Raw genomic sequence first — 26,634 nt, 5'->3', positions numbered from 1 at the left:
GTAGTTCAACAGTTACAACGCAGCAAAATAATGAGTGAAGGGAAACTTACTAAACAGATCCCCTACAGGAAGTCCTGTGGTATTAATAAAGCAGTAAAAAACTAACTCTGACTACATCAGGAATACAAAATGTGTTTTTATAATACAATTAGTAAACTGTGTGTGTTCAGTGATGTAGGAACAGAAAATCTGCATCTGTTCATTTCACATACGTAATACTCTGTTCGCCAAATTTTAGGGGGGAAATTTTATATTTTTATTCATTTTTTTTATGCGAATCAGCAGACCATGAGCACATTCATCAACGAATTATATCCTACACGCAGATTTTGTAAAGTGATATAGCAGTTTGCAAAGAAACAGAGGAAAAGTGCCCGGTATGTGTGTTTAAATCAAAATTGTTTAAATCAAAATACTTGTGAAGTGTTGTTGCTGCTTTGGACCCAGAACAAGAATGTCAGTCACAGCACAGAAAGGAGGCCAAAGGTTTGTCGAACCAGCTCCTGCTCCTCCTCAGATCTCCTGCAGCAGGTTGGTTGGGAAGAAGCCGAGCTTCCGTCCTGTACTGACCTTCAGGTGGCCGTTCACCTCCTCACCCTTCTTCACCACAACAAACAATCTTTTACATGGACATTTCTTAAATGTCGAGTAAGTGTAGTTAATCATTTCCCTGACGGGTTCCAGCACAGAAGTGTGTGGTTTTGTGTTTGTGTTATATATGATTTTTCAAAAAAAGAGACATCCACTGAGAGGAGAAATGAACATGCAATTTTATATTTGACTGCGTGCAGGGACACATTCATAAAAGTAAAACAAGTCTTAATAGCAGGCGAGAATAGAAAATGTGCATGTAAAACAACTGTCATATTTGAGCAAACAGTAAAGAAAATTCAACCCGCCCTCAGATATGAAACATCGTGTCTCTCCATAGTAAACTCAAAGTCAGGCAGAGCAACTACTGAACTGAAAGTAAAGTGTGCTCCCGCCACCCTCTTAGTAACTCCACGATACTTGTGGAGTGTGGTCCATTAGCTTTTGCATTTCCCCCCTTCAAACAGATCATGACGAATATTTGACCCACAGATTTAAGTGTCCAGCTGGTGAGATCTGAGACATCATAGGAACTTTTTCACAGTCTCAGACACCTCAAATCTGCAGAAAACTGACGGAGAAAATGCAAAAACACATTCTTTTTCAACTTTGAACTTTTAAATCTTAATTTGCAGATTTGTTAAAAGCCCTTAAGTGTCAAACTTAAACATTTACATTTCTCGGTGGTGACATAACAATGAAACAGCAATGCAGGCTGCTAAATAGTTATTATTTCTTTACGAGGAAATAGAATTTAGAGTTAGACTTCAGGATGACTTATAGTGAGGGTTAAATGTAAACAGGTGAGGGGTTAAACTGGGCTGAAGGTCAGTGAATGTTAATCATTAGTCTCTTCCTGTCAACATGAAACAGGCTTGTGTGAGTTTCTATGTTCATGTCTAATCATGGCGTTTATAGCCATCATGTCAGCCCCTATGATGACTACATTTACTTGAATAACTTCTCCATGTTCATTGAACTGAATGGTAAAAGATGAACGTGTTGTGGATTTATAGCAGTTTAACATGTGTTTTGAAACTTTGACCTCAATTAGCCAGTGTGTGTGTGCAGCAGACTAATTAAGACTTTAATAAAGCAAACAGACATTTAGAGATTTGATTTAGCAGACAATGCTTCAGGCTGGTAGATATGCAGTGTGTGTGTGTGTGTGTGTGTGTGTGTGTGTGTGTGTGTGTGTGTGTGTGTGTGTGTGTGTGTGTGTGTGTGTGTGTGTGTGTGTGTGTGTGTGTGTGTGTGTGTGTGTGTGTGTGTGTGTGTGTGTGCGTGTGTGTGTGCGTGTGTGTGTGCGTGTGTTTGTGCTCCTGTGCGTAGGCTCAACTGTCCTTACAGCTATAGAAAGATACATACAAATATTTCAAGTTCTCAGTTCTGTATTCCCGTGTGTTGGGCTTTAGGTTCGAGCAGACTGAGACTGCGTGTAAATATAGTGGAGTGATTTATAGTTTGGTTATATAATGATGTATCTGCGTATGGGAGACTGTGTACCTGTGTGTCTGTGTGCGTCTGTGTTAACCTGGTCTTTCTTCGGAGTGATTTGTCCCATCCCTCTGTTGCCAACGAAGGAGCGAGTCACCTTGCAGAGCCCCTCGCCTGCTCGCACTCGGATGATGTAGTTGGCAGGGATGAACCCCGTTCTCTCTCCGATTTTCCCCTGGTGGAATAAAAAAAAAAAAAACTTTGACAGTGAGGCAACGCAGCTTCAGGGCCTAATTTAGTTTACTTACACGGCTCAATTTAAATGCGGATGTGTTGTCCACCTTTGCTTTGAAACCTGAGAGGCTGACAAATATAGCTGGATGGATGATGAAGTGGAGACCAGTCATTATGGAAAACAGTTCGTCTGGCACGTTTTCAGAGAAACACAAAGTTGAACTACATCTCAAACTGGGGAGCGTTCAGAAAATAATACATTGTTTCCTAAAACCCGCATCTTCTCTTGAAGCAGCCTGTGGTTATAAGGAGGCGTGATTTAATAGCTACATGCTCTATTTACAACCTGATCTTTGAGGATAGTTTGTGAGAATTGCATCAACTTTTCCAAAGCCTCAACCTTTAACCACTGTCAAAAGTGGAAAACAACAGAACAGCTCTTCCACTTCCAAGCTGCAGCACTTAGTTTCAAAGCTAAAATTTGCCTAACAGCTCTATAGATATTGAAAACAAACCTCATAAGCAGCCAACTTAGTAGTTACAGCAGTTGGACAGTTTTTTTTTTCCCCCCCCAGCACATAAAACCAGCCTAATTGTTCTGGCTCAAAAAAAGATCATCATCTAATGGCAAAAATCCCAGACCTTGATAATGACCAAAATCGAATTAATTGATCCTCAAGCCATCTGGCTGTCTCTCCGTAAAATTTCATACCTTTTGGAGAGCAGACAAGGTGGAAAACATCACCTTGATCATGAACACATTGAAATATGTTGTGTTGGCAGTATTAAAAACAGAAACATGTGGGACTCACCCTCCACCATCCCTCATTGGAGTCATCTATCACTGTGATGTCACCAGCACTTAGGAACAAACAAGATACGAGTATTTCAGCAATATTCAGATATGAAATGATGATAAAAAAAAAATTAAAAAAACCACAGCCAGGAGGAAAGAGAAAGTCGTTAAGAGAAACATCGAGGGAAAGAGAAGAGGCTCACCGAACGTCCAGATCATCCTTCTCTGTGGCCTTGAAGCGATAGAGAGCCAGATAATAGTGAGCCTGACTGAACACACCGATCTTCCCCAGCTGAGGCTTTTTACTCTGAAAACAGACACACACACACACACACACACAAACTCAGCACTGACCTCAGAGTCAGCATCCTTCATAAAAGATTATTCATTCAACATTATTACAACTGATGAGCCTGTCCTCCAAAAAAAAAAAAAAAAAACTCCACGTGTTTTTTGTGCGAGCAGCTTGTTACGACTCAAAGCTGTTTTAAAGTGAAACAAACTCTCGTGGTCGTATGAATAACAACAAGCTAGTGTCCTGGAGAAGTTCAGATGACGTCGGTATAATGCGAGTTTTTACTCATTTGTCGGAAGGCGGGTTGGGTGGATGGATTTAGGCATTTACTGTTGCCCTGACAATAAAGGTTGCATAACTTTAAGGAAGTAATAACCTTAACAAATAACACGGTGTAAGTAATCATTTTAACCTAAACCATCCCCCCCCCCCCCAAACCATGTGTTTGTGCCTAAAACTAACCAGGGGCGCTAATTTAGGAAACATTTCTTTATTGGCTCGTGTTTGAGAGGAACAACCAACCTAAACGGTGCTATAAGTTGGAGGATTCATTAGCACTACTGTAATTCTCTGCATTATTATCAGTTGTCGTGACATCATTCTTCAGATTTTCAGACCTTGTCGTCGGCAGGAGCTTTGTCTCCTCCTGTGTTTGCTAGTTCACAACACAACAACAACAAAAAAAAGACACGCAAAGAGACAAGTATTCATTCGACGTGAAAATTACAGCTTCATTTTTTTTTGCATCTTTTTCATCATACTTAATAATCTGATTACATTTCTGTAGTTAATAAACAGTAAATAGAGACAGCTAACAGTGACGGATACAAGTAAGGTGACATAAACAATGGTCAGGACCAGACTTAAACTTGATGCCTTGTTATTGTGCGTCTGTTTTCTCACCTCCTTCCCCTCCTTTATCCTCCTGCTTGGGCTGGGACTCGTCTTCCTCCATCATCATCATCATCATCATCATCATCTTAGGAACAACAATACATTTATATTTCCCTTACTGAGACTTTAAGGTTAGTAAAAAAACAATGTCCAGAAATAATAAATATATATATATTAAAAGATAAAATGATACTAACGCTAACAACCAATTAGGTCTACCTAAAGTAAATCATCAAACATCAAAGTCTTCAATGAGGCTTGGATGGATAAAATGGTTCTGCATGTTAACCAGGCTGTTGCAGAAACTGAGAAGGCTTTAAAACATTCAGTGATTTTACTGGGCATACGTGGTTCCGTCCTGTACGAGTCAGAAGTCTCATTAGGGCGTCCACACGTACGCTCTTCTTGTCCCCTGAGCCTTCCTTGCGCTCCTTGTTGGCCATGATCACACCGATCCGTAGATTCTCAAACACAGGGCCGGTGCGGTTTGACTGTGCTGCCAATCAAACATCGGCACTCATTAAAACACAGAAACCACACAAACGCAGACGAGTGAGAATATATGAGCTGTTTACTGCAACGGCATTAAAGGACATGACTGACTACTACAATCTCGGACGATTGCGTTTGATTTTGTGAACCAATTTTCCTTGGGAATAGAAAGCGAGGCCTTTCATATCTGGTGATGACCCCAATTCCTGATTTACTAGTAAATAAAAAAGACACCGGCTCAAAAGACATAATTTGAGTTGAATAAAACTGAAAAATCCCACAAGCAACTTCTGATCAGCGTGAAAAAAAACTGAGAATAAAAATGAGAGTTATGTATGCTTTTTTTTTTTGCCAGTGAAAATGTTTTGTATGATGTAATTTATGAATGGAAAAACTAACCGCTAAAGTGCTGCTTAAAAGTTTGTCAACTCTCGAGAATTCAATATATTTCTGCACAAGTATGACCTTAAAAATCATCAGGTTTGCACACACTCAAGCACCACTATGTGCCTAAGCAAATCCATAACACAAAACAAAATGTCTAAGCTGCAGCTCATGCATTTTGGTTGTAAGCGGGACTCACAGAAGGGCAGCAGCTGACAGACTGTGGCATTCTGCTGACTGCTGTAGAGAGGAGAACTGTAGGCTCTTCTGAAGCCCGGAGGCTAAAGGAGCAGAGGAGTGTATACATTAAATCTAAAAAAAAAAACAAATATCTGCAGTTTATTTTAGCTCTCCGTCTCTTACAATCTTGCCGAAACACCTCTGGAACTCCACGTACGACTGACACTGGATGGTGGATGCTGGTTTTGCAGTTCTTACATCGCAGCGCGAACTTGTTGTTTACTAAAGAGAATAAACCAAATGAAGCCAAATTAGTTCCGAAAAACAGGTTTTTATAGACTGCTATTTTCATTCCGTACAAAACAAAAAGCAGGTCAACCATACGTACAAACAATCGTGCGCGCGCAGACGTGGCAGAACTTTGGTTTCTTGCAGTAGTGGTCCTTGAACTCGTGAGGTTTGTCGTTGACTGGTTTGACAGGTTCAGGAGGAGGCTCGTCTTTCTCCTCCTCCTCCTCCTCATCATAGATAGAATAGACCCGGAAGTAAGTGAGGGTGGAGGTTGAAAATCACTATAGAGAACAACAATAATGAAATCTGCAAGCAGGGATATGCGGACCCTCGCGTGCTGCACGTCGGGGATCCAGCGGGCCGCCGGCTCCCCGACGTGCAGCACGCGAGGGTCCGCATATTCCCTGCTTGCAGTTTAAAAAAAAAAAAAAATGTGCGATCTCGTTCCTTATTCTTTATAAAAAAAAATTTTTTTTTAAAAATGCCTTTTTTTTTTTTGTGTCAGCTTTAACATCTTCAAAAACTCACGAAAGTTGGCGCCTGACGCATGTGCAAACTTTCGTGAGGTTTGGAGCATCGTTTGACCTTAAACATCAACTTCCTGTGTCACGGCGAAACATCAAACTTGGCTGCATCGCCCTGGCTATACTAGATACAAACATGACCTTTTATTTGAGTTTTTGTTTTATATTAGTTTTTTTTTATTTTTTTATTTGTATTAGTTATTATTGTCGTTGACCTTTGGTTTGTTATTAGTAAGACTGCATTTGCAACGTGAACCCGAAACCGTGTGGCTTACCCTCCGTGAACCGTGTGGATTACCTTGAGCTGGGTTCACGGAGTTCACTCGAGAGCTTTCCAGTGACTGAACCGACAGTCCGGTGAACTCAACACGTAAAAGATTCTCCTCCGACTGCCGTTTTGCTATTAATGGTTCAAATTCCACCATGGCTTGTTGATGGTGATTCAACTTTTAGTGAAATTGAAAAAAGTTTTGCATACACTACACATTACAGGAAGATATTTAATATCACTGCAGACCCCCTTGAAAACACGCATATCTACTATCCAAAGAAGGTCTGCGGCAATTTTGGTCGCATTTGAATGAATAACTGTGGACGGTGGAGCTGTAGGTTGCAGTGGGTTCATTTAACCCAAACAGTCTCGGTATCCTGAACCAGCCGAAGCCCGACACACTCATCTGACAACGACTCTATTAATACTGCAGCCTGACTTGATGGAAGCTGTCTAGTCGTCACGCAAACTGCATCATATCAGCCAGAAGCAGATCCAGGAATAACGGTTTTTCAGTGTCAAGGCTACTGTGTGTAATTTTTACATATTTATTTCGCTAAAATTCAAGAATTCAGATTAGAAAGTTGCTCTGCGTGTTATTGAGAGTTTTGGGACTCTTTTGCGTGACACACAAACCACAGGTGGGACATAGTAAAGGCTTAGATCTCAAAACAGCCTTCAACAGATACTGGCAACATCCCCGACTAAATGTAACAAAGCTTGACATCGCTACCGCTGAATATACAGTCTCGTCTAACGCAGCTATGAGGATGTCGCGCACGCACATTCACAGATTTGTGCACACACCATCAGAGGGACGCCTGACAGACTAAACTGGCTCAGACTCTCAATGACTGGCGGGATTAGAGGCGTCCTGCGGCCCGTCGGGCTGTGGATTTACACTACAATAACTGTTAATACCAGGCATAGTTCGCACATTACAGCGCCATCACTCTGCAACTCTATTTAGCTGTCAGGACTCCAAAACAAACCCACCACAATGCCTCGGCTCGGACGTCAGCTTAAGGGTTGACATATTTAAACCAACTGTGACAATTATTCACCAAACAGCAGAGAAACAGGTGATGGAATCTGTCCATTTCTACTCTCATCACATATTCAAAAGTGTGAGTGGTAACGAGAGATTAGGTCGATTAATCTAATCTATAGAAGTCACTTCATCTATACTTTATTTATTTACTTACGACTTACTGGTATCTACAAATAGAGGTGGTTATATTTGTCTCTTGGCTTCCTACCTCCATGTCTTGGTTACTGTGGATAATCTACAAAACAAAAGTTTGCAATCTATTTTAAACCAAACGGCTTTTTAGTAAAGAAATATTTGATTATTTTTTACATCTGTTGTTTTTAAAATGATATTATTACATTCACCTCCTTTGTATTTGGAGAAAGGCAGAGATAGATATCTCCAAACCTGGTCATTAAAGCTGAAAAAAATACTTGATACTACAAGGGGCAGAAAATATGGTGGATTCTTTAGGGATGTGGGTGAACCTATCCTTTAAATTATTGATGTGATCTTGTTGCAGAGACAATATTATCTGATACACACTATGATTCATATAAAACATCCCGATATAAACAATGTGTCAGTCAGACGTGTATAGTCCTTGTTGTCAGTTACTTAACCTGAATAAATCAGCTTCCTGAGTATCTGGTGTATGAACAGCCCTTTGATGTGTGTGTGTGTGTGTGTGTGTGTGTGTGTGTGTGTGTGTGTGTGTGTGTGTGTGTGTGTGTGTGTGTGTGTGTGTCACATTGTGTTATGTGATGTCTCACCCTATTGTCCTCTTCTTTCACCACGTTATCAGGGAGAGGTGGGTTGTCATGAATATCCACAGAGTCCTTGTCCTCCAGCCTGTCATCGTCAGGGTAGCAAATGTCAGACTGAGCAGCAAATGTTTAACAGCCAAAGACAAACTGAGGCCTGCCTCATGTTTAGGGCTTTATGTCTTCATTTTATAATATAAAAAGAGAAGCATTGGTTTTCTATTTACATTCATTCCTTTGATTTAAAAAAAAAAAAAAAAAAAAATTAAATCATTTTCCGTATATTAAGACATTAGAGAACAAAGTCCCACAACTGGCCTCAGAAGTTACATGGATTTTTGTAATAAACATACAAACTCATTCTGAGTGAATAAGTGAACATTTGCAAACTGAACTTACGAGTCATATTGAGCCATTGGTGCCGTTTGGTGCTCGAGGTTTCCTGATATTGAGAGATTGGACCAGCAGATGGCACTATACACAGAAAACACACAAGCATCATTGCTGCAGCCACAACGTTAGGACAAGTGAAGAGAAGTGTCTCTGAAATCCCTGTTAGTGTTACAATAAAGGAACTCCTTTCTGTTTGGCCTCCGGGCAGTTTCTGAACATCCAACAACCTCCTTACAATACTCCCTTCAGCATGTGTGGCACCCACTTTAGTTATCAGTGAACAAACCTTAGGAATTATCTCCCATGATGCAGTAGACTCCGAGGTCTGTTCTGAAGATGCAACTTGATCTTAACAGAAGTTAAAAACAGGACTGACTTGTAACCTGGTACAAGATATACCGCCACAGGATTTCAGAGGGTTTCCCAGTTCTCAGGTTTCTCTGCATGTTAGAATCAATGCTAAAGACATGAAGCAGAAAACATTCAGCAATCCAACAACTAAAAGTGCTCCATAAGTTATTAGTAAACGACTAATAGAGGGTGGATGATTATTCTGGAAGCATGTTCAGGCAAAATTTGTCAACTGACCGTGTAACTTGACTTCTACTTCTTCTCAAAGAGACGTGGTTGTTGTCAGACGACTTTCGGCGGCTGGAAACTCGATGGGACTCTTCCTAGCTTTTTCTACCAGCCCTGCTGTTAAGTCCTTTACATGCTGGACTTTCCAAATGAGACTCTTAACAGGTGGGAGATTGGGATGAGTAATGCCAGCGGGACAACCCGCCCGGCTCAGCCCCGACTCTTTACGCGTGTTTACATATGTGACCTGCATACATGTGACTGTTGGGGACAGCTGAGCTCTCCAAAAGCTGAGTGGCAAGAAACTGGAGTGTTCTGCTACTGGATCCTCTCTCAAGAGTAAAGAGTTGTGTCGTAAATATTACCACGCTCATAAACTATTTGTGGACTTTATCAGATGAATTCACGGCAGTAGTTTAGAGGTACAGTGGATCTACCCTGGTTAGAAACACACAAGAGCACCAGCTGGAAAGGCGGTTGGTAGGTTTTGTTGGGGAATAACGGTTGTCTGAAACTGCCAACTCTTCAGGTCGAACTGAATTATTACTCTTAGAGACAAGAGCTTAGTTTGCCCTGATGTTCCAGGTCGTATCGCCACCGAACGAGTGCTGCCACTGATTTTGCGCTGCTCTCCTGTAAAAGTGTCAGACACACGATAGACATTTAAATGACAAAGAATATAAAATTCAATCAAGAATTCAAAGACGCTTCCCATCCAAGCTTGAAAGGATCTGCCAGGAAGAACGGGACAAACTTCCTAAATAAAAGCATGCAAAGCCTTGAGACTTACCGGAGAAGACTCCGAGCTGTTATGGCTGCTGAACGGTGGGAGGGGGGGGCTTCTAACAAGAGCTGAAAAATGGGTCTGACATTTTATTTTTGAAATGTTAACATTTCCAAAAACATGTTTTCACTTTGTCAATATGGGTTATTGAGTGCGGTTTGATGTGTGAAAATGGGTCATTTTATCAATTCAGAATAAAATCGAAACACAAAAAGTGAAGGCGTCTGAAAAATGTACCCTCATTTTGCACTGAAATATCGAGAAGTAGCAAAACAGCAGATGAATAATCTTCTGGAACGTCAGACTTCATCCTTCAGTCGGAGACTTGCAGAATCAACACCGAGCAGCGCTGAAGCTGGTGGGTGACTTACGAAGACACTTCTCCTTTCTTTTGCCATGTGTTTCTAAACATGCGCCGTTTTTGTATGAAACACGGTGGGTTCTGACTCCGTGAGGCTTCAGACTTTAGCGTCGGCCTCGGGCGATTCAAACAATAAACCACATGACGCAAAACGTGTTTTCATAGATTTTTTTTTCTCAACTTTTATATTTTTAAAAACAAACAAAAATAACAGATTAAATAAAATTTACAGTAGACATATGCAATCATTGTGCACTTTAACTACTTCTTCTGATACGTTCCGCACAGCTGTCAACGGAAAAACGCAAACACAACGGGGGCGCCGGAAGGGGTGGGGTGAGGGCGGGGGGGGGTGGGGGGGGGGGGCATGTGGGAGAGAGGAGAGGACACGAGAAGTGAGGTAGAGGGCAGTAAGGAGGAAAACAAATAAGGGGAAGAGGAGCAGGGATGAAGAGGGAAGGAGGAAAGGATAAAGAAGGGTCCAAACCTTTGTCACTCGGGGGAGGGCGGCGGGGGGGAGAGGGAGGGGGGGCGGTTGGGGGAAGAAAAAGAAAAATCACTGAATATATAGATTTCTTTTATTCCTTACATCACTTATATAAATATATTGAACCCCAAAAAACAAAAAAAGAGAAAAGAAAACTTCTGAGAAAAAAAAAAAAAAAAAACGGCGCAATACAGAAACCCACAACAGCAGTAAGGCAAACAGAAAGCAAGAGAGGAGAGAGCAGTGACAGAGTACATGAGAGGGACGGAGGAGCTGTGAAAGATCGGAGGCGGCGTGAGACGTGGCGAGAAAAGAGGCGGAGCAGCAGGGGAAAGCAAGAGAGAGTGCGCCGCTGTGTGCTATGAAATTGTATAAATATGTGGGATTAAGAGACAACTGGGAGAAGGAGAGTTGAGGAGGGGGAGAAAGCGCTGGCACAAAGAGGAGGAAGGGTTTGAGGAGGGAGGAAGGGGGGGGAGGGGGGATTGACTTAGGTCGACTGTCCAGTGTGTTTTTGTTATGTGCTACGACCCTCGTGCCTGCGCTTCCTTGTCTGTTTGAGTCTCCTGGTGTGTGTGTGTGTGTGTGTGTGTGTGTGTGTGTGTGTGTGTGTGTGTGTGTGTGTGTGTGTGTGTGTGTGTGTGTGTGTGTGTGTGTGTGTGTGTGTGTGTGTGCGTGTGTGTGTGTGTGTGTGTGTGTATGATGGCGGCACACATTCCACGGCAACAGTGAAACACATGCTCGCGTGTCTTGTGTGCTCTTCTGCTATATAAATACAAAACAAAAACAATGAGTAAAAACAACAAACAAAATCATATTTGCAACCGAACACCAGCCACTTCATGATTCACACCTTCTTCCCTTTTATACATTTGACACATTTTTTTTTCTTTTTTTTTCACAAACTTGTCAAGTTGTTTTTTTTTTAGTCGTTGTGTTTTTGAATTGTACACTAAGGGCAGTCCCCTTTAGTCCTCCTTCCTTTCCCACCAGTCCACCGAGAGTCTCTCTGTCTTGTCTTGTCTGTCTGTCTGTCTGTCTGTCTTGTTGTTTGTTTGTTTGTTTCACCTTCTTTCTGTCCTCTCCCTCTCTTTTCCTTTCACTGAGAACTGGCTCTCTCCAGCACACGCAGGTCATAGTTCTTTTTGGCGGCCCTCAGTTTGAAGAGGCTGGCCCCGCTGTTGTTCAGTTTGAAGGAAGCACTCTGGGCAGCCATGGTGCTGGGGAACACCGCCACTACCGTGTAGAGGTGAGCTGGGTCGCTGCCGTCGCACTTCACTCCTACGGCTCCCACGCCGGGCCCGGCTGTGGCTCCTGGTCCTCCTCGGCCTCCCTGGGGCTCCTTCAGCCACTGGATCTTGGCACCACACAGCGACAGCTGGTTGAAGAGCTTTTCAGCCTCTGGACGTGAAATCCCCTCCGGCAGGTCTGTTACCTCGAGTACCCGACTCACCACTGGGCGACAAGAAAAAGTCAGACACGAGTCGTTAGGCAGGCTTGATTTCCCGCGGTGTACCTTGAGACACTTGAAGCACCTGTTTCAGGGACTCACTCTGTTTGTTTATCTGTTTCAACTGAAAACCTTTCGCAGCGTGCAACATATGGGGGAATTACAGTGTGCACGGCCCTGAGGCGAGAGGCATACTCTACAGGATATCCAATTAGGGCTGCAGAACTGAACTAGAATGCACTGCAGCTAGAGTACTTACAGTGATTATTATTCAATAAAATCCAAACCAGATTGATTGTGGGGAAACAGCCGCTGCACATGCTTTGATTTCCTCTTCTATCTTGCCTTAACACTTTTACCTGAACAGCCAGGCATCTGATGAGATGCTGCTCAGATGAGAGCCTGAAATCTCCCATATGGAAATCTCATACATCTTTAAACCCACAAATTCTCAGGGTTGTTAAAAATACAAGACCCCGAGGGGGTGTGTGCAACATACCTGCAGGAAATGAAATGATAAACACTTGTGGACGTTATTGCCGGTGTGTGATGATGCATTTCCAACTTACCTACATCAGTGGTGCCGAGATCTGTTGATGCAGATTTGAGTGTTTGCTTTTTCCCTCGCGCTCCGTGTTTCATTACTCCCTGGCCCTGAACACACCACACCACATATTACGGAAGCTCATTACCACCGTGCAGGAACACAACAGGACACTAGGTGGGGGTGTAGGCAATCAGTGGGAGCAAACTGCAAATCTTTGGTAACTGGCAACATTAACTGCACATTAGTGGGCACAGGAAAGTGATGAGGTCTGATGCAGAGGGAGGACATGATGGCTCACAATGTATCACAGCTTCTGTACCTTTTAGTTACACAACATGCTGTAAAGAGATATTAAGATTTCCACACAGCCCACATTTTAGGACTGTGATGCAAGAAAGATGCGAGTGATCCCCGACTACCTTCATTCACAAAGGCAAGTTACACAGTGGTACCTATTCAGTCAGTAAGGAATTAAAAGGAAACCATTTTTTAACTTTAATAATGAGAGAACAGTTTATGCTCTTGTGTTCTTAGTCATATAAATGTCTTTCAACTTCAGAAACGCTGTTTCAGTGATGACTTCAACGATCTAAGTGAGGTTTAGCAGCAATGAGGTTTTAGTCGTGCATTTCATTTTGATTTTACAGAGTTCTTTTACAGAGGATTTTACACCAGCTGTTAAGTTAGGACTAGGCTGTTAAGACATGGCATTACTGACCTGATGGGAGGTGTAGGACGACTGGCCATGCATGAGGGGTGGAGGACACAGACTGTACTGGAGGGGCTGCCCCAACAGGGAGTAGCGACCATCACCTAAACAACGCAAATCATAAGCAAAATTCGAAATGATCAATCTTTAATCTTCAACAGACAGCTGGACTTTAGAGAGAGAAATAGACCAGATGGCCAAGAAGGCAGCATAAAAATGCGTAATAAAAAATAAACAGACAACCAAATGTTAAAAGGGACATTTAAAAGGAATTTAATAACGGCTAATGGAATCGGCCAAGATTGAGAAAACAATGTTTTGGTTATAAGAAAAACCTGCAAAGCACCCAAAGCCCATAGCAACGGCCCAGACAGCCGCATGTGGCTGACTTCTACAGGTATCGCAGACTGACGCAAGACTCTTGTTTGTGTGTGTAATCGTGCCCAGCAAACAGAGTGCCTGTTTGTCAGTGAAGGTACTGAGTGCAAATATAAGACAGAGCACAGGGATGAGGTAAGACTCATGTGATGGAATCAGGAGGTTTGTGGCACGGTGCCCACCATGTGAACCTGCTGAGGTGAAATGACTTGGTTCAGGGCCAAAAGCCACCTCACCAGGTTTAGATGGTCACTGTGGAACTGGGTGAAAGAGCGTAAACCTGACGAGGGGTTAAAACACACAGCCGGGACAGCAGGATTTCTTTATTTGCTTGCAGGTTGAAGTCATGTGGTTACTAAACTGGTTTGGGCGATGACAACATTTTGCTTCAGCGAACTGATTAGATTCGTGGAAGAGGAGTTCTCACTACAATCAGACAACGTACAACATGAATAATATCAACTTTTACAATACAGTTTCAAATGTAATATCTTAACTTGTTTGGAGGTCAAATCTACAGCAAATACTGAAATAATCTAAAATGTCAGTTATAATCCCCAAATTTCAAGAAATAAACTGCTATTATATACTTACTATTTACAGTGTCACAGTTACAAGCATACACATGCATTTCCCTCATTCTTGTCCTCTGCTGGATATCTGGAACACTTTTTTACTGCAGGACTTTGTTCATGAACTGCTGCATATGTTTATGTATTTGAACCTTCACTCGTACCTTGAGTTGGTCCTCCTGGCCGGGGAAACTGGGAAATGAGGGGTAATGGTCCCAGGCCTGGACAGACACTGCTGACGCTGCCGGAGGGAGACGGGGTGGGAGACTGAGTCGGGGAGGCCAGGGGACTCGTCAGCTGAGTACTGGCCTGTCCACGCAGAAAAAATAACATAGAAGAAAAGTGAAAAAGATTGTCCGGATTAAGCGATAACTTTTGCAGTTTATTAACATATTTGCTCCCTTTACTCTTAGAAGAAGCACGGATCTAAAGCACCTTTTAAAGTAAAACAGTATGACAGATGACCACTACGGCGCGGCAGGCTGATAGAAAAAGGACTGAATGCAGGAATGGAGGGATGTGTGAGTTGCAACCTGAATTAATGAGGTCCTTTGCATGAACAATAATACACCCCTGATCGAGGAGGCCGCCATGTGTGTACCTGAGGAGTGTTGTCAGGTTTGTAGAGCTCCCCTGGCTTGCTGGGCCTCTGCTCTATGCTGTAGTACTTGCATGGGTTCCACTGGACCAGAGGAGGATTCTGGGAAGGCTGTGGCCCATTGGGCACGCTGAGCTGCATGACCATTACCCCGGGTCCAGGAGGAGGCACTCCTGTGAGAGCACAGACAGAGCAAGTAGATAAACAGATGATTTATGAGTTTCATGGACTGAGAACAGCACGGACACGTCTCCGGTGTTCAGCCTTTCACCTGTTATAAAAGACCAAAAATAGCACAAAGGTTGCTTCAAACAAACTGAATCAAATACCAGCTTTCTTTTTTTATGAGCCATATAAACATTTAGTTCTCAGCACATTATAATGCACTTATAAGTTAACAACTATGACTAAACCTGAGGGATCCCTTAAGTTGATGCAGCTGTATAAACAAATACTGGATCACTTATTAGTATAAATTATATCTTCATATGATATGTTACAACTATTGAAAATTGGGAATCTGTGAAATGTTTTTTTTTTTTTAGTGACCTGCAGACAACCTGTAAGACAAACTGAGAAGATAAACTACATTCATAGTCCTCAATATACAATAAACTGCTGACAACATCTTTAAAAACCCCAAAACAATGCTCGGGCTTGATATCTCATTGAAAGTGGTATCTTGGAAACAGACTAAAACGTAACTTTCAGAACAAACGACTACCATACGTAGAGACTGTAGTTTGTGCTGCTGTTGAACTGCACTGGGCTGTACTGAGAGGTGTACAATATTTTGTCAACTCAATTCATATTAATGGCAGTCAGTGGTTTTAATGTTAGTGCTGATCCAAATACACTCAGTTGAAAAAGATTTGAGAATCTGCACTTTTAAAGACCAATATTTGTACATAAATTATGGATGTCACTCAAATGTCAAATACCATGATGTTCATTTTGGCAGAATAACACCCACTTGGGTAACAAAAATCAAACCACAGCTTAAAAAAAATCTAAACTAATGTTCCTCTAGCGTTACATCACTTGACATGAAGTCATACCTGAATATTGCTGCTGCAACTGTTGAGGGTTGCAGGGGGACGGCGACTGTGTAATCTGATACTGCTCTGAGCTGGGGGGCTGCAGGTAACCTACCGACGGGCTGCAGGCACAAACACAGGAAGACAAATATTACATAAAAGGTAATCCGTGCACACACAGCGAAAGATGCAAACAACACTTTCAGGTGATTATTATACAAAATTTCACCCATGTCAAATTTTTAAGGCATTTTTCCAATGTGTACCGGCCATCTGTCGGAGCATATCACATCCGCACACAATTCATCTGAAGTTTCAAGACATGTCGGTGAGAATGAGTCAGATGCCGTCAGAGAAAACACAAATTCAGTAAGACGGTAAACTGGTTTAGTCATCGCGGCACTGTGTGCTTATAATTGATTCAAAACATTATTTTTTTTTTTACAGACGGCTGGAAAAAAAAAAAAGTTTCGGTAGCTTTACCAAATCTCTTGAATGAATGTGATGAGTGTTACTTTTTGTTTCTTAATTTTTTTTCCGTTTTTTGATTGTTATGCACCACTACACCAAGGCAAGTTCTTCACAAGTAAATTGACTTAGCAATCAATCCCAGTCTGACAATTGTACCTACCTTGTGCTATTCTGCTGAGTGGGTGTGATGACACTGTAGTAGACAGGCATGGGCCCCTGGACAGACTGGCTGACTGGCACCATCACCTGCTGCTGGTACTGCTGCTGCACCACCTGCTGATTTTCATTTCCCACTGGTACCTGGAAAAGTGTTGAGGGTGAAGAGAAAACGACACCATTCAAGAAAATATAACGGTGCTTCTGCTGGACTCTTGTCGGAGCCAACAGAGATCGGAGAAAGGACAAGACTGACAGAAGGATTCACTCAAGACCTGTTTATTTTCTACACCAGTGTTTTGCATGACTTTTCCCATTTAATAAATTCAGATTGAGAAGTAGCACAAACTTCTTTGTGTGCCGTGGTGTGTTTATGTGCAGTGGGGATATGGCAGATGCTTTTGATGATGTTAAAACTGGCTCACGCATCAAACGTATCAGGAAATAATGTGCTAATTGGTACAATTTCACTGCATTTGCTTTGTTTTTTCGACATAATCCTTGATAGTGTACTTATTGCTTATATTCATGTTCATCAAGATTAACAATTAAAACAATATGTTTTCAGTGTCCTATATCTTTGACTCCTCAAGATGTTTTAACTGTGCACCAGACGGAGCTGTTTAACATGCTGAAATAAACCAAAGGTGTTTGGCTGCTGGTGGGGATCAAATTTAAGCAAACAGACAACTCTGCAATCATCAATTCATAATGTTTACTTAACAAAGACAAGAAAAGCTCTACGTATGTAGCATTTATTAATCATTCAACAGATGATTGAAAACAGTCCGTACCTGATATGATGGCATCTGTGGGTACTGGACCATTATGCTTTGCATTTGTCCTCCTATGCCTGCCCTCTGAGAATTGAGAAGTCCAGGGTTTTGAGGCTGCTGCACACCCATCATGCCCTGGTAGCTCGGCTGCTGGCTGGGCATCATTGTCTGGAGTCCTGATTAAAACACGCACAAATTGGAGAAGAACATTTGGGGAGGTTAAAGACAGAACACAGTACAACACGGGTGAAAAGGGAAGAACAGAAGATAGAGAAGACAGTACAACAGGACAGTAAACACTGAGCGAAACATTTTACAGAATACTATGTAATGAGTAATCCTTGATTACTGGTTCAAATTTAAACAACTTAAGTGATGGCAGAAAAACCCAATTGTCTCTTTACTTTTTTAGGATTATATAAAGATACTTTATTCATTCAAAATTGGTGGTTTTACAAATAAAGATCAAGTGGTTTTACACCAATTGAGAGTCAACAATCTCAATTGTGATAAAATATGTAGAAGGAAGCAAAGTATTGCAATCCAAAAGGTCTAAGTTCAGACTTCCTTTGAATATAAATCTCCACCATCATAAAACGTATATTTCAAACCTGACAGAAGTCTAAGCTTGATGCAACGTCTGACTGACCTGAGTGTTCATGAGCTATGTGGATTTGGCAGTCTTCCATTATGATCCAATGTCCATTTACGTTGTCAACAATGTCTATCCGTCACTTACAGTATATCAACCCACATTCAGCCTTCACAAAGAACAAATTAAACAGACTGAAGGACAAAGCTGCTGCTGCCTGCCAGTGTAAAGAAAAAAGCTCTATATTTGTCCAAGTGCATTTGACTTGTTTGTTAAACAACCTTAGTTGTTTAACAACCAAAGTTGTTGAAATTCAACCTTTCACCTGGTGGACTTAAAGCTCAGTATGATTTAGCAGCTTCTTTGCTGAGGGACAGCATAATATAAAGACAGGTGGACTTGATCTGTGTATTGACTTGTTCTGGATAAATGTTGGAAAGTGGCCTGAGCAGGTGAATTATTATGTTTCAACTTTTCAGAGAGGAAACTATACGTGTACATCACATTGGAAATATTATAACACAGATAAGACGATGGGTGGGAAAAGTACATATTTATATGATTTCATGAAGTGAAAAGAGGCACATGCAGCCTCGGTCACGAACACACAAAACTCAGCCTTTCTACTAATTTAAATGCACATTTACTTTTTTATTTTAATGAACAGAAAATAAACAAATAAAACAGCAATTGACATCTGTGCAAACCTCTTTCCCCCATTTTCCCTTGCAAATCATTTCAAGTTCTGAGATATATATATATATTTTTTTTTAAACAACAGTATTCTGCATAAATACAGGAGGGGAATGTTGTACGTTTTGTCTGACTTCTTGCCGGCAGTGTTGTCTCTTTATTACAATACCTAATAACAAACACAATGACACAGAAGTGGTTTTTTTTTTAAGTTATTGTCATAGTAACATGATGGTGACGATGGCGCTGCAGCTGGATTAAACTCATATGCCACATCTGTCTAAAGACACCAAAACAGTGAAGTGGTATGAGCTGTATGAACTGTATGAACAGTTTGACTACAAATGTAAATATATCAGTCTTCACTGCAGACACAAGTCAATTCAGTTAAAAGTTTTGAGCAGAAGGGCGTCCATGCGTTTACACATACAATTTCTTTTTTTCAAAAAATGCGACGTCAAGTTTTTGAAATAAAAACTAACAGTGCATTAAGATTTGAAGAAAGGCTAATTCTTCCTCGTGTCTGTATGCTCTATGAGTGGTATTTACTTATTTCCACAAAAAAAAAAAAAAACAAAAAAAAAAGTAATTTGATCAGAGATATTCAACCTTTTTCTGAGCCTTGACTGTATAAATCCATTCATCTATGCAGAACGGAGATAAGAGGTGATGACAAAACAGCACGGCAGAGCGTAACAAAATGGACTGACCTGACTGCTGTGTGGGCTGAGGCATGGGTTGAGTGCGCTGGGCAGGATAAGACACCTGGTGGGACATAGGCTGTGGCACACGGTACTGCTGGCCTGAGCTGGGATACTGACTGGGAGAGTAGTATGACACCTGTATCTGTAGAGGAACATCAACAGAAACATTTTAAAAGGACAATAAATACAGACACAGGAGAAGAGTTGTTGCTCAATTAGTTCCACCTTTTTATGTAATAGTATTGTATATGATTAATACAGATCATATATTGTATTATTTGTGCTTTATTTATTACATTAAGCTGACGCTTTTATCCAAAGCGACTTACAACACACCGATGGTACACCATCGGGAGCAATTTTAGTGTACGTAGCAGTGTCTTGCTCAAGGACACTTAGGCATGTGGACAGGAGGAGCTGGGATTGAACCGCCAACCTTCTGATTGGTGTGCAACCCATGCTACTGACTGAGCTACAGCCTCTCTCTCTTGAGAGAGAGAGAGAGGTTTTACTTGTGTTAAAAGTTGGTGTTGTATTACTCTTTAAGTCACCCTTTAACAAAATAGGGTTTAGACACCATTGTATGATTTACTATATAGATTTACTACATAGTAATAAACTATAGCATGAATTAATTTAGTTTCTGCCAAAGAATCCAATTCTCAAACCAAATTTGTACAGAAATTTAACAGTGCATATATATATATATATATATTTACGAAAACCTTTGATGCTATATATATATATATATATATAGCATCAAAGGTTTTCGTAAATATTTGACAAACTGTTAAATAGTTTGCGTTTTTTAGGCAAATTGGTGCAAATAGTTATTATTAAGCTTAATTATTATTAAGAATCCAATTCTCAAACCAAATTTGTACGCGTTTTTTAGGCAAATTGGTGCAAATAGTTGAACAAGTAATTTAGATTTTTTTTTTTTAACTTTTTTTTGCTGAAAATTGCTGTAGCCAAAACATGGCATGGCTGACACGGACTACATACGAGACAGGTGAGACTAAATGTAAAATGATGATATAAAAAGGTGATTAACTGCCGACTCCCCCTCAGTCTGTGGGTTTCCAACAACAACCAACTCCTTTTACAGTACATACAAATAGTCATGTGAACCAATGTATTGAGCTTAAGACGATGCCTGAAGAACTCAATTCTGTGCTTCTTTGTATTCAACAGTGATGCCGCAAGCAAGAGTGTAAATATCAAGTGCAACAGTAGACAGCGGCGCCAAGCGTTAAAGCTTGAACAACTTGCAGCTTATACAACTGGGCTAAATGTAGCACACAGAAATTCCAAAGGAGCCATCTAACGGGCAAAGCGAGAGGAAGTTGAAAGTGAGGAGGATCGATAGTTCATGCCTCCACCTTCATCTGCATACACGACAACTATCAGCCCATCTAGAGGCTGCAGCGGTGTCAGGATTTGCCCGTTACACTGTCGACCGCCCACACATTGAACAACACAGTGCATTTTCCATTTCCAACCGATACTGTCTGCACAAGTATAGATATCCAAAAGACAGAAAAATATAGGGAGGTGTGTAGGGTGATAAAAGGCATGAAAAGATGCTGTCTTTACAAGTCAGAGCTTGGAACTAGAAAATAAAAGTGCAGAAAATGAAAGCTGAAAAAAAAAAAAAGTCAGAAAACAAGAGATACATCAATTCAGAAATAAATATCTAAAAAAAAAAATAATAATAATTCTGCAGCGCAAAACCTTTTTTTTTTTTTTACTAATTGTAAGACTGGAAATAGTAGGCGCACATAAAGTATCTACTATTTGATAACACAAATCCCAACAGGTACATGTGGTAGAGCAACACAAAAGCACTACAATTATTGGGTGCTGTAAATTGTGCATCTGATTACTGGAAACCTGGTATTCTCTATTATTGCTGCTGTGACAAAGGCACACCTCTTATAATAGTGAGCTTTACAAGGGGTTTTACATGCAGCAACTGTCAATCTGCCATGCTGAAATATTACTGACCCCAAATTCCCCTGTTGGAAGCACAAACTATTGCCACTTTAGAAAAAAAAAAATACTCTCTTCACCTATTAAAACGCTACGAAACAGACCATCTTCTTTTATAGCTTAGCCCCAGAGCAACATTACAGGACCTAACGTCTCCCACAGGGTGTTTAATGGCCAGGTCAATTTAGTTCATCTCTCCTTAAATGAATTCTAATAACTACTTTATGGATTCAAGCAAAGGCCCGAGGGAAGGACGGAAGAGTGTGAGTGACACAGAGTGAGAGAACTCATTATTGTCACCGCCTCTGCAATTAGCAGAATGTGACAGGCTAGCTGACTGACTGAGACCGAGCTAGTGATGGTGACACATAGCACTCTGAATGAAAACTCCCTACTGGGTGAATCCTGCTACTTCAGAGTAATCACATCACAAGTTTATAGAGGAAAAATAATGTCTGACTTTTTTTACCGTTCCAAGAATTTGATCTTTTTATTTTGTGATTATTTATGACGTCCATTCATCAGGTTTTTGTTTTTTACCGGTCTGTTATTTCCTAATTATTTCCCTGGAAGTTTCCTAAAAACAATGCATTTGATACCAGTCACATGTGAGGTAGAGACAGTGTTACCACTGGCACACTTCCAATTAAAATTGCTAAGCTGCTGTGACCTGGTGTTTCAGTCAGTGCAGAGCAGGGCAGCTAAACATGCTGAAGTGTCAAATCTGTCTACAAACAAGCATGCAATTCAATATATGTGAAGAGTCAAGCAAAAGATTGAGGATTTTCCAGGGTGATTTTTTTTTTCATGCAAATTCTTACCTTTCTTGAATTTAAATGAGTATAAAATTACAGACCGAAGGTGACATGTCAGTGTTGCATTTTTTTGACTTGCATTTGAATCAGGATATGTGGGTTTCAATTTATTTTTATTTTTATTTCACTCGTGATGACACACCTTGTGATAATTTTGTGGCGAGTGGCGCACATGTGCCACAGTTGGAAACAGTGATAGACAAAGTAATTACAGTGAGTCGAGCTGGCTGCAACCAGTGGAGAGCACTAAAACAGTTTTCCCTTGTAACTGGAAAACTGTTACTCACTTGAAAACAGCATGATGTTGTTTAATCGTGATGTTTGTCATATTTTATAAAACAGAAAACACCAGAAAACAATTCTGCAGCTCTGTTGTGATGAGTATTTCTTGCTACAAAGTTTTTTCCTCTACACCTTTAGAGGGAGATGACTGAATTAGATCGTTGTTTAACACTTGTGTAATAAAATTTCCGATCATGCGGTGCTTAAAAAAAAAAAAAAAAAGACCAGCGATGAGCGTTTTGGTTCTCGACATGTAATGGAAAACCACAGTAAGATGACTCATTCAGGGTCACATGAAAGAAAACAAATAGAAATGCCATCCGTCTGTGTCAACGAGGTGCAGTGATGATCACACCGTGTACCCGTCTTTCATCAAACACCAGCTGACTCCCAGAGAAGAACAATACTTTCATTTTGACACTAATGCAAAACTGTAGTAAAAATAATGAATAAGTGGTAATACTGGGATAGTCACGGTGATGACAATTTCGTCTGTGCGGTTCACACCTAAACCTCAGACAAATAGTGTAAATGGATAAATACTGGTACTGTACATGAACAATTGTCTTTACACAGTATGTACTGACCACCAACAGTCCTGAGTTAAATGTTATTTTAGCTATAGGGGCTCAAATGTAGCGCCTCAAAGAACTTGCACAAGTCAGGACTGTTCTTCAAACTAGATTTAAAAAGGTCTCGAAGCATTAACGGAGCAAATCTTTAAATTAATAGTTTCTTGTCCTTATTTCGCTTGACACAAGTTGTTTGGATCCCTTCGATAAAAATCAGTTCTCATCGGTACATCAGACAGAAATCGATCATTTTCATTACCATTATTCTAACTGTGGAGAAAGTAAGTGTTATGCCCTAATTAGTTCTTGGGCTTATTAGACATTCGTATTGTGTTGTATGACTAGGTAAACCCATGCATCGGCAGAATATCACATTACCCTTTGCACATACCAATTAACTGTCCAGTCAAACATTTATTACAGGTGCTGCTGCAAATTCATCTTCTAATCCTTGCGTATGATTTGCTGGGAATATCTGCAACTCTAATCTTGGTACGATTTCCCAATTCTGCCAATTTCTGGTGCTCTGAAGACATTGAAACAAAGCCTAAAAAAACTTGAGAACTGGATTTAAATGCAGACATTTAGATGTTTGATGCCTTCGCCTGACATCCTGTGTTGGATGGCGTACCTGTTGAGGAGGAGGGGGCTGCATGTAGCTTTGTGGAGGGGGTGGAGCCTGCATGACAGGCTGGGATGGAGGAGGCGGTGGCGGTGGAGGATGGGGGTGTCCAGTGGCAGGCTGGTAGCCAGACGGAGGCGCCATAGGCTGACCCGTAGTAGCCATGATGTAGCTGGTCTGAGGAGGGGGATGCTGCGACAGCACTGTGGGAGGAGCCTGATACATAGGGGGAGGCTCAGGGTTCTCGCTGGAACCCTGCCGACTCAGCGTCATCTGGGTGAACTGGGGCGCTAGCTCTTCTCCCTGGGGGGGGGGATAGGAATGATGTCATTAGTGGGGTTTGATTTGCGGCTGATGTCTAAATATAAGTATTTTTGTAAATTTTGGAGCTGCAGTGAATGGCATTACTGAGAGTGATCATCAAAGCTATAACGTTACATTAGCAACTGTGTAAAAGTATTGGAGACATTAGCATTAAAGAAATAACATGTTATCTTGGAAAATACCCCTGGCTGGGCAATATATCTTTTTTTTTTTTTTTTAATATCGTTATGTGAGATAAGATATCACCTTAGATTTTGGATGTTGTAATATCGTGATACGGTTGTTGTATTTTCCTAGTTTTAAAGGCTGCGTTACAGTGAAGTGATGTCCTTTTCCGAACTTACCAGGCTGTTCTAGCTTTTCTATTATTTCCCTCCACCCACTCAGTAATTGTATCCACATTACTGAGGAGCATTTATAAAAAAAAAAAAAGATTGTGTAAACATGTTGTGAAAGCTCCGACGATCATCCCTACAATATTATTGCAATATTGATATGGAGGTATTTTGAAAAAAAAATACTGTAATATTTGATTTTACCCAAATCACCCAGCGCTGAATCCGACAATACCATTTTCATTTCTTTGCGTCGAGCACAAAAGTAATGTGACTGGAAAACTTATTTTCAAAAATATTACATAAAATACAAACATAAAGTGCTATAAAGCATAACTGTGCCACTTATCACTTAAAAAAAAAAGTAATATAAAGGTACATGTACTTCATAACAAACATCACATGCGAACACACAAGCGTTAATATCTTGGTCGGGTCAACAGACTTATTTTGCCCTGAATTCGGTCGCCCAGGCGGTGTCAGATAGGTGTGCAGCATGAGAGAAAGTTAAACTTCACTTGTTAAAGCAGCAAAGATGTAACTTCTCCAAGTTGAATAATTAACCAATGGAAATGAAAGCCGGATAAATGAGTGCACGAATTCTTAGTTGAACACAGCATTAGCTAAGTGTGAGGGTGTCAGTCTTGATGTAGGTTTTAAGAGATGAAGCTATGAGAGGTGTCAGTACCATTGTGTACTGCTGGGGAGGAGAAACTGGCAGGAGAACCTGGGGACAGGAAGGGCTGGAGTAGGAGACAGGCTGAGAGGGCTGCAGAGACGCCGGCTATACACACCAGAAAGAGGGAGGAAATAAAGAGGAAGAGTGTAGAGAAAGCAGAGCAAGGCAGTGAGAAGAAAGGCGTCAAAAGCAGACGGACAGAAGGGAATAAAGAGAAAATGAAGACGTAGGGGAAAAAATGAGGGTTAGGAGACAAAGGAAAAGTTGTTAAATGAGCAGACAGGATAGTAAAGAGAATCGCATATAGTTTCTAAACCCAATAAAACTGTGTATAGAAAATGAAATGTAATCACTACTACTCAAAGAGAGACAAGTAAGGAAATGTCCGTCATTAGACATACGGTTACAGGCTGTCAAATGTTTCATATTGTTGTACCTGCTCTTTACATGTAAACAGAACTCAGCCTTGGGCACGGCATTCAATTAATAACCCACCTTGTTAGAGGAGCAGCAACTAAAGGCGTTAAATTCAATTCTTGTTTCAATTAGATGTTCTGCGACTTCAACGCAGCTCTCCATTTTTACTGCTACGGATGCGAGTGGAGGTACTCACCTGAGCAATCATGTGGTTGCTCATGGGGTGCTGCTGTGGAGTGGGCAGCAGGGCAGTCTGAGGCTGCGGCTGGGGCTGAGGCTGCTGGGGCGGTTGAGATGGGCACGGAAGCAGGCTACGGCTGGACTGGGAGGCTGCAGGTGGGGGACACACATCAGGACTGACTAGGGGCAGGCCTAGTGACGCAGAAGAAAACATGATACATACAGGAAATAATTTTGCATATTCATCTCTAGAAAATTATGAACCCACAAAAGCTTCCCCATTCACACAAGTATTACGATCGTATGAGCTGCTTTCAGACGCGCACCACTTTCTTTTAATGTGACGGCAATCCAATGTACCCGTCTCACGTCCTCCAGTTTCCTTAAAGCAACGCTGGAACTCTCAAACGTGTCCGTATCACTTTCAACACTGTCCCCGCCTTCTAAGATCACTAATGAATATATGAAGTGAATCTTCAAGTCTTGCGCAAAAAACTGTGAAACACTGCGAATGAGCCAATTTTAAGGTGTTTAAGAGATTCTTCTCACAACAGATCGGATTCATCTATAAAAAAAACACACTTCCCCGCAGAGTGTGACCAGAGCAGAAGAGACTTTAAAATAACCTCTTGCGATAATAATTTGACCAACAGCATGACCTCCTGCAGAGTGTGACCAACAATCTGTCGAGTAGGCCTAAACATTGTCATTGGTCGCACCAGTGAGCTTGACATTTAGCAGGTGTGTCTCTGTGTACATCCGTGTTGTGTAATTCTTTTTTCCACCACTTGCATTAAGACTCTGACTGGCTCTGACTACACCCAGTACTCCTCAAGCAACATCGCAACCTTAAAAACTTACTTGTAATCCGAAACGAAGAGAGCTATTGATTGTTGTTTTTCAAGAATAATACTGCGGTGTCCGTTACAGCGGCTCCGCCACCTGC

The 26,634-nt window shown here is 41.2% G+C and overlaps 1 protein-coding gene and 1 pseudogene across 10 annotated transcripts in view; both read right to left on the bottom strand.

Moving 5' to 3' along the window:
* Positions 1-405: 405 nt before the first annotated feature.
* On the bottom strand, positions 406-9,324 carry LOC138616350 (SH3 and cysteine-rich domain-containing protein 3-like; annotated as a pseudogene).
* Positions 9,325-10,454: 1,130 nt separating this feature from the next.
* LOC138616566 (R3H domain-containing protein 2) overlaps positions 10,455-26,634 on the bottom strand; it is a 54,942-nt gene continuing 38,762 nt past the window's right edge. For 5 of the 10 annotated variants that reach the window (XM_069690964.1, XM_069690968.1, XM_069690966.1 and 2 more), the window contains 12 exons: positions 25,705-25,880; positions 25,101-25,196; positions 23,763-24,056; positions 19,477-19,612; positions 17,500-17,657; positions 16,710-16,849; positions 16,100-16,200; positions 15,045-15,214; positions 14,608-14,752; positions 13,503-13,597; positions 12,807-12,891; positions 10,455-12,242 (listed from right to left, as the gene is read on the bottom strand). In XM_069690964.1, the coding sequence (XP_069547065.1) occupies positions 11,887-12,242; positions 12,807-12,891; positions 13,503-13,597; positions 14,608-14,752; positions 15,045-15,214; positions 16,100-16,200; positions 16,710-16,849; positions 17,500-17,657; positions 19,477-19,612; positions 23,763-24,056; positions 25,101-25,196; positions 25,705-25,880 (1,952 nt within the window). In that variant the 3' untranslated portion in view covers positions 10,455-11,886. The remainder of the gene's footprint in view (positions 12,243-12,806; positions 12,892-13,502; positions 13,598-14,607; positions 14,753-15,044; positions 15,215-16,099; positions 16,201-16,709; positions 16,850-17,499; positions 17,658-19,476; positions 19,613-23,762; positions 24,057-25,100; positions 25,197-25,704; positions 25,881-26,634) is intronic. The other 5 variants (XM_069690970.1, XM_069690972.1, XM_069690971.1 and 2 more) reach the window with 2 other exon arrangements.

This window comes from Brachyistius frenatus, unplaced genomic scaffold (assembly GCF_029030835.1).
Source record: "Brachyistius frenatus isolate BFR_SWC_R1_liver_20210118 unplaced genomic scaffold, ASM2903083v1 Contig_10, whole genome shotgun sequence".
NCBI lineage: Eukaryota > Metazoa > Chordata > Actinopteri > Embiotocidae > Brachyistius > Brachyistius frenatus.
The sequence above is the reverse complement of the archived record's forward strand: the minus strand, read 5'-3'. Positions and strand labels throughout refer to the sequence as shown.